The 9,389-nt window shown below is 25.7% G+C and overlaps 1 protein-coding gene across 1 annotated transcript; it reads right to left on the bottom strand.

The window, feature by feature from the left end:
- Window positions 1-921: 921 nt before the first annotated feature.
- LOC126895306 (uncharacterized) lies at window positions 922-8,858 on the bottom strand. The gene is made up of 7 exons (XM_050667044.1): window positions 8,714-8,858; window positions 5,337-5,375; window positions 4,922-4,963; window positions 4,632-4,673; window positions 1,277-1,315; window positions 1,149-1,187; window positions 922-1,047 (listed from the first exon to the last, which is right to left on the bottom strand). Exons 1-7 carry the CDS (start codon window positions 8,813-8,815, stop codon window positions 1,003-1,005), a joined length of 348 nt encoding a protein of 115 aa, XP_050523001.1. The 5' UTR covers window positions 8,816-8,858; the 3' UTR covers window positions 922-1,002.
- Between the last annotated feature and the right edge of the window lie 531 nt (window positions 8,859-9,389).

Genomic DNA, 9,389 nt, shown 5'->3' with positions numbered 1-9,389 from the left:
ATGTTACATTTTTTGTTTTTTATTTAGAAACTTATAAATAGCATAAAACCCATATTTTTTAAATTTTCCGAAAATTTCAGTGAACATAAAAAATGTTGAAGCTTTCTCAAGTAATCAATCTCTTAAATCAAGAACGACATAATTTTTGGTAGATCTGTTAAATTTGTTTTAATATATTTCAAGTACACATCGAAGCATTTTACGATAGTGATTTTAGTCACTGTTATATTTATAATAATCTAATCAATAGTAATCTAAATAATTTATTCGATACTGTTGTGTTACTTTTATATTAAGATTATAACTGTACAAAATAAAGTGATTTTATAAATCATGTTTGAATATGATTCTAAAAAGAAATTATTATTCTATTTTGTTAATCATATTTACGTTATTTTTATGGAGTATTGTGTAAGGACTCTTTTGATATCAATGTAAATCTATAGTAACGCATAATGAAAAATTTGTGATATTAAAACTTGTCTACGACAGTACTGGTTGTTATTATGAAAATTTATCACTTTTGAACTAGTTAATTGACACGATGACATACAAAAGTATAACTCATACATTAGGGTGAGATTCGCCGTTGAACAAAAATGTGATACGATTTTGCGACACTAATTTCATTTGTCATATATGTATATAATATTCGCAACAATATATTGACAGTTTCACGTAACTTTTAGTGCTTCTACTTTAGTCTTATAATGTGAATTAGGCTCAATGCTGAAATGTTAAATTTAATGACACAGTTCAAAATTTGATATTCCAGTATCGAGTTCTTTTCACACGTATATAAGTTATATAAATTTAGTTACATATTTTCCTAATTTTCGTTAAAAGATTGTTAAATAGTTCTATGAATGGCTATAATATCATCGTGACATCATCAGTGAAATAAAACACTATTTTTCAGAGTTAAACTTTTTTTACTTCTGGTTTAATTGTTACAAATATTTTATTATTTCAATTCATATAATTAATATATTTTATTTGTAATTATATATGGTAATTTTCCCAATCATGTATACGATATAAGAAATCCTGAAAAAAATTAATATAATTTTGAATATCATGTGTATGTAATGTAATTTTAATAAAATAATATAATAAGCACTCAATCGAATTTATAAACCTTAACATACCAGACTAAGAGAAGTGTCTTCTTCTTGTGATGTTTCCACCTGGTAAAAATAAATTATTTAGTTTAAATACTCGAAAATAATTAAATAAAAATAACAATCTTGTAGTAACTTTATTATAGTATATTTACTGTTTTATTGGTTTGATCTCTGATTTCTGATGGGTAACTCTGAAATTGTTTAAAAGTTTAACGATTAAGTGTAAATATGATAATTAAATTTAAAATTTTCGTACATAATAATCAAATATGTGACAACCAAGATTATGAAACGTTTAGTTGGTTTACAAAAATTTGAGAACATTTTTTCAAATTATTATGATGATATTTCTAATGTCTGTGTGCAAAATCTGACAAAAGTGACTTCAAAAATTATAAATAATAACTCCATTATTTTGAAAAAGCATATTTTACAAACTCCAACAGAAATAGCCTTCTCAAATTTTACATAACTAAATTTCGACAAAATAAATAAACTATATTGAATAGTTGACTATTTTATGAATAATTATTTTTAAAAATCCAAATATTTACGAATAAATATTAGTGATAGCTACCATATGTAGCTGAAAAGATATTGGTCTAATTAATGTATTTAATTATAATTTTGTGATATTCACATGTATATTCAGCTCATTCTAGGTCATTATTACTAAAAATTATATAAGAAAATTATTAACAATGTCTAATTAAAACTTGTCTAGTTTTAGCATAATAATTCGAAAAAAATATATATTGTAAATAAGATAAAAACTCTTAAAATCAACTGTTATAATAATAAATTAATTTTAAAAAATTTTTTAAAATTACAAAAATGTTTGGTAGAGAACACATTTACCGAAGACCAGTTGTCTCAAACACTGTTGATTATATTATATCGTGTGACAGATATCTAGCAACTTTGTTTTACTCACCCCCTTCCACACATAAAACGGTAAATCGATGGACTCCGTGTACAGTTCATCGTCACAAGTCAGTGAGTCAATTGTTTTTATGCGTTTTTTTTTTCATTTTTAATATAAAAAAATAATTATTATTTTAGGAAAAATTTAGTAGTGAACGATCAATGAAACAATCTGTATACAATAAAAAATTACATTTTTGTTAAATTCGACGGCCATTTTTCCATAGAAGAAAATGTGACGGGACAAATTTTTTTTTTTGAACTTGTAGTATTTATTGTCAGCTTTAATTTGACATATATTTAAAGGATGCAGTATTTCCGGAACACTTTTATTTAAAGTTTGTTTTTTTTTTTTTGTGACAAGTGCCTTTGTTTGAATGGTAAATTGTTTGACCATTGTACGTCATGATTTTTATTATTTGTTTATTGTATTCTTGTGCTCAAAGTTCTGATACCCTTACACCAGTGACCATTACTAAATAACTTCATTGTTGTAGTCGCTTTTCTGGCGTCTGTTTTCATCTGCCATTACGTGTCTAGGTCTACACTCTAACTCGTGATACTCAGATGTTCGACACCATTATCACAAGATCTCATACAGTCCACTATCAACAACTTCATTTATTCAACTAGGTTTTATATTATTTTTAAATGTTGTTTATTATTTGTTTTAATTGAATTTAACCACTTTGTTTTTTCATTAAAATCCATAGATACACAAAAAAAAATATATCTAGCATAGTGAGAGTCACTGCATAGCAGTGACAAAAACATAAAAAAACGCATTAATGTGAATTCTTTAAATTTCACAATTTTTATGCTTGTTAAATTATTTGTTAAAATGTTTAATAAACAAATTGTACAATAAATCAACAATAGTAAAATATGAACAAATCAATAAACCATATAAAATAAAACTTACATAAGAACCTAACGTAATACCTACTACAATACCTACTACAATATATAAAAAACATCAGAATAAGAAACATTAATATTACTCATTTCCATACAATGACAAAAGAAACAAACCCCCACTGTGACAATTATAACAATGTAATCTTCATAAAACATCTGATTTATGAAAATTTTATGTAGAGAATAAAAATGCGGCTAATGATTGAAATGTTTAAATCTGAATAATTATTTTGAAAATTAAAAATTTTAATTATACATAAAAAAAAATGAAAATTTACAATAATAGTTTGATGTCAAATTCCGCTTTGATTGGTTAATACATAAAAAGTATCTTTAAGAGACCCGTTTAGTTTAAATTGAAGTTTTCAAATTTATAAAAGTTTTAATTTCTCCAATTTAAAAATGTGATTTCATTAAGTGTTTAGGTTATACAGGTGGAAAAGATTTAACTGACAATTCTTATAACATTATTGCAATTAAAACTTTACTGTAATTTGTTTTTGTAACAATAGTTACGTTCTTAGACTATGTTCCAAGTACAAATTTTATAATTCATTTTTAATATAAAAAAATAATTATTATTTTAGGAAAAATTTTGTAGTCAACGATCAATGAAACACTCTGTATACAATTATTTTTTGTCGGAGGAGTTACCAAAATTTTTTCTTACAGTTAATAAAATTGTGCAATTTTCAAATTGTGACAGTACCGTAATAAGTATTAGGTCCTATTTTAAAATATTTTACAAGGGGAATACACTGACTTTCATGAATATTATATAATTTAATTAGAACTCGATTTACTTAAAAATAAAATCTCCAACCTCCAAAAACTTCCATTAAATACACACCCATCGGTCTACATCTCAGTTCATGAAACATATGATAGACTCCGTCGAAGTAAAAATATATTAATATTTAATGTAACTGATAAACAAGAGGAAAATTCCGATACGGACCATTTTTTTTTTTTTTTTTCAACCGTTAGGTTGGTTAATACCAATTGGATTGGTATATCCTGGGGAAATTTAAGTGCCATTTAGTGAATGATTTATTAAAAACCTTGAATCTTAACATCACAGTTACCAAAAGTAAACGGTTTGGATATTTCAATTCTAAACCACGTTTCATATTAATTAAACTATCATCACTAGAAGATGTTACTACAGTCATTAAAGCTATGTGAAGGATCGGAGAATCTAGTGCTTTGGACGATCGATGAGAAGATAGGACACGAATAAAGTAAAGACGTCAATTGAACAAAAAACACCAAGAAAAAGATCCAAAGACAGACCAAATAAAAAGTTGAATAGATTGATTGCAATAGTATCTAAAGAGACTGGAAGCAAAATATTGGGAGGAAAGGATCCAGGATCTGGATTAATGAAGGTTGACAACGGGAGCCAAAACTCTTGCAGTATTTTGAAGACACCTAAGAAGAATAATTTACTAAACATTTTTTGAGTTGAGTTTAAATATTCAACGCCACAATTGAACCATTCTCAATCCATAAATGAAAAATAAAATGATGATCTATTTTATTCTAATGTTTTATGTATTATACATGGACGTCATCTTATTGGTCTTTAGTTCAATAAACATGTTATCCTATTGCATAATACTAAATAATTTGACTACATATTATTAATATTATAAGATAACATACCTGTTCCGTTCGTTCAACAAAATATTCATTATTACCATATTCCTGTAAATATATATCTATTTAAAACAATAAATATTTGTACTAGGGCTACTACTTTTTTTTTTTTTATAAAAGATATGGTTGGGTTTATATTCCGTATTTATGAAAACAAGTCACAAATTAAAAAAAGAAAAATATATTGAATAATAATTGTACTATGAATTGTTGTTATGAATTGTTTTTTTTATATTAGATGTTAACTAAAATAATGCAAATTTCTAAAATATTATTATTACTATTTGATGATATACCTGTTCAATGTCAACGTCAAAAAAGTCATCAGTAAATTTTCGCTGTAAATATATATTTATTTAAAACAATAAATATTTTCACTAAGGCTTATAATTAATTTTTTTAATTTAAATTCTTTTTATAAAAGAAATGTATGTTTATATCCTGGGTTTATGAAAACATGTCACAAATTACACAAAAGAAATCTCCATTTAATAATTATTGTGTTATTAATTTTTATAAATTCATATAAAAGCGTTTTTTTTTTATTAAATTAAAACTGTCTAAGTTATGTCATTTTATTTCCTTTTGTAGATAATCAAAATAAAATTAATTTATCATAAAATTGATTGAAAAAATTAAAAATTAAAATTTTTTTAAATGTTTTGTATATCAGATCACAACAGCAATTAGTAATAATAATTTTATAATTACAAGTTCTTGGATTATATCTTCCTTCTTTGGTTTGGAATCCTAGAATTAAATTTGTACGATTGATAAATAAATAATTTTAAAGCCTAACCAAACATAAATTGAATAATAATTTCAATTTTTTTATTTAACCTTATGTACGATAGTGTTAATAAAAGAAAATAAATGTAACGTCACAAATTCGAAGGTAAACCGTTTATAATTTTTTGATATGTCTACTTTTTTATTTTATCGCGCAGAAAATACTCGAATGAATATTATTCTGACACAGCGGTGTCAACAACTCATTATTTTTGCTGCTGACCACTAGATAAGGCGACAAAAGAGAATAAATACAATTAAAATTGAGTTGTTTATCGGTATTGATCCCTCTCAAAAAGACTGGTCGTTATCGATTTTAAATTGCCGTTAGATTGGTTTTGTTTCTTCATCTTGCTTTTATCATTGACCGTGCTAGAGTGCACATGTATGTTGTCTTATTGTCACTTTTTAATTCAATGATGGAGTAAAGCAGCTAACGACGAACAACCAGGTCTTTTCGGCGAAGCATCCACACCACCGGATTGATCTCTTCGGAGACCGAGTATTGTTTTCTTTTTAGCTTCGATGCGAAGCTGAGATTGTATTGGTTTTATTAAGATGTGTTTTTTTTTTTTGTGTCTGTTACCACTTTTTCTCAGCTCTCACCGAACGGATTTCTTTCAACAATACGACAAAAGATCACAAATCGTATCTAGTCGAAGAGATTACCCTCAAAAATTGAAAAAAATTTCCTCGTTCCCCGTAAATGGGGGAAACCTCCAAAAAAATTACAAATTTAAAAATGCCGTAACTTTTTTAAAATAAATATATCAATATAATTCTTTTTTATATAGATGCATAATATCATTACCTTTCATTTGGTATATTTTTTTCATAAATTTAACCCTTAACCTGCCCACAAGGGGCGATTTAAAATGACAACTTTTTCACAAAAAATTAATTTTTTTAACTTAAATTTTGAAAATGTTCCGGAATGTCTGACACTTTTATATATATCTTAAATTAAAGCTAATGTAATATTCTTTATCATGAAAAAAAAAAAATTTCGGACTTTATCTTATCTTCACGGTGAAAACAGACATCAAAGTTAATAAAAAAAATACGATTTTTGTAAAAAAATTCTTTTTTATTTTTTTAACTTTATAATGCTAACTTTTTGAAAAATGTATGGATCAATATAATTTTTTTTTATAGATGCATGATGTCTTTACCTATCATTTGGTATATATTTTTTTTATATCTGACCCTTTACCTGCCCACAGGGGGGGATTTAAAATGACAACTTTTTCACAAAAAATTTAATTTTTCAACTTAAATTTTGAAAGTGTTCCGGAAAGTCTGACACTTTTATATATATCTTAAATTAAAGCTAATGTAATATACTTTATCATGGAAAAAAAAAATTTCGGACTTTATTTTGTCTTCACGGTGAAAATGGCTACCAAATGCTATTATTGTGTGAAAATTCTCAATTTTATTTTTTACATTTTTAACTTTATAATGCTATAACTTATTGAAAAGTGTATTGATCAATATAATTTTTTTATGGGAAATACTATTTTTTAATAATCCCTTTTTCATTCGACATACTTTATCTTAATCAGGATATTAATAAGGAACTAGCAGTTTATGAAGCTTTTAGAATAATCCACCAACTTTTTAAAATTAAACACTATCTAAAGATTTGCATCGAAGCGTTTTTTTTTTATAGTGATTTTAATCACTGTCAGATATCATTATACTTGATCCAACTATGCCACGTCACCACTGTGCCGCGACCCCCCTGTGCTGGGTTTTTTATAAATGAACTTAATTTTATTTATGTGTGTAGCGCACGTGTTCCTCTTTATTATAGCCAATGCTAAGAAGCGATTGTCCAGACCGCTCCTGGTGTTTTTCATTTATCTCCGATTAACATTAACGGATGTGTTCCAATACTATCTGTGATGTTTGTTATATTATTTGATTTTGTTTAAATATTTTATTTTATTTTTGTAGATATGGTTTTTAAAACACTCGTATTTTTGTTCATGTCTAACAAAATTTCCTTATTAATTTTAACTATAGTATTTATTTTATTATATTTCGTATTTATGAAAACAATGTCACAGATTAAAAAAAGAAAATTCTATTGAATAATAATTGTACTATGAACTTACACAATTCAATTTACACGTATCCCTTCCAAAAAATTATTTTTTTTAAGTTAAAACGAGACAAAAAAATTAGACGTTAATAAAAAACGACATTTACAACTATTACTTTTTAAAGTATTAAAGATATCTTTATATTACATTGTATTATAAATATAATTTTATAAATAAAAATAACAGATTATTATTGGACCCACAAATGAAAGCATCTAGAAAGCATGAATATTTTGAAAAATCACTGAATGAGGAGTTACCGGATAAACCGATACCAGCCTGGGAAGACCAAATAGTGCAAAAATTAGCTAACACAATCTTGAACGTCTAAAAAGATAGCACTAGATTTAGCCAGTGCCGTAAAAATATCTAAATTTACATTTTAATTATAGCGGTCATCCAAAAGAGGAAATTATACAAAAAAACTTGACAAATGTAGCAGTGCATACAACACAAATATCGCTATGCCAGAAAATCAATACCAACCAGTTCCGATGATTGCTAACCCAAACATACCATACATTACTAAAGAAAAATGTTAAACGCCATCGTAATATACAAACAGCTCAATTGATATGAATTAAAAATAACAGTTTTATTATTTAAAATTAAAAGTATATTAATAATATTATTAATTTAAAAGTAAAATACTATAATGTAATTGACACTCAGAATATGGTTGGGCGTCCCTACTTGCATTAATAATAATAAAAAAACTAATTAATCAGAGTGATACAAAATTAACACACGGTATAAATATATTTAAATATGTATCAATCTGATCTAAGTTTCCAGCAGCACAACTTCAGTTCTGTGTACGTGATATTAAAAACCAATATTTAAATGGAGCGACAATTAGCTTTTCATATGCCTAATGGAAACAATTTTTGCATGACTCCAATCATTTATTTAACCACAAGTACAGTAATTACACACGCGATAGAATGAAAAATGTCACAGAACAGCCCTCGGCGACGTCGCCTTATCTAGTCAACCTGACCACATACAAGACACTAATAGAAAGTCGACGATAACTGCCGTTCATCGAACTGCCTACCCCACCTAGGTTTGTAATTTGTTGTGGCTATAATTTGATTTTTTATTATTTTGTAATCTTTCAAATTTTAATTATTTATCAAGATTAATTATTAGATTATAATATTGTCATTGGGACAATTTAAGTTTTCTCACCGGAGTTGGTACTTGATAACTGTCACTTTCATCATTCTGGAACGACGATAAAGTTCCTAAGATGTATAAAGCAATGAAAAATGAATAGGTGAATAAAAACATGATTACACTAGATTTTACAGTTGAAAAAATTATTAAAAATATAGTGCAATTCATATTTGAGTTTTATATAATATAGATTTGAAAATAGAAGTATAATTTGTTTGTTCAAAAACATTTGTCCATCTCATTATTTTTAATCATTACCTATGATTTATGTGTTATAATATTAACTTAAAATTATTGCGAATTTCAATTTAAATACACACGTTAATATCTTTTATAATAATTGTTGACAAAAAAAATGACTATGAATTATGACTCTAGAAACAAATTTTTAAAATTCATTTCTAATTTTATCAATATTATAAAAATGTATAAGTCTTTTTGAAACTTATATGTGTAATAATTTTATTTCTTTGAAATTGAAACTATTTTATGGCAAACATATTCTACATTTAAAACTATTAATTTATAAAATATCAAAGTATGAATAAACTTAGTTTTTTCAAAAATAGCATAGTATGTACATACAAACACTAGTTTATGGGAGAAGTGCGATTTGATAGTTGGGGTTTTTACCCTACATTATAATTTTTTTTAATCAAATCAGAATATATGAAAAATATTGGGATAT

This window comes from Daktulosphaira vitifoliae, unplaced genomic scaffold (assembly GCF_025091365.1).
Source record: "Daktulosphaira vitifoliae isolate Bord-2020 unplaced genomic scaffold, ASM2509136v1 Scaffold_1, whole genome shotgun sequence".
Classification (NCBI taxonomy): Eukaryota; Metazoa; Arthropoda; class Insecta; order Hemiptera; family Phylloxeridae; genus Daktulosphaira; species Daktulosphaira vitifoliae.
Note: the sequence above shows the minus strand (reverse complement) of the source record. Positions and strands in the feature narration are given on the sequence as shown.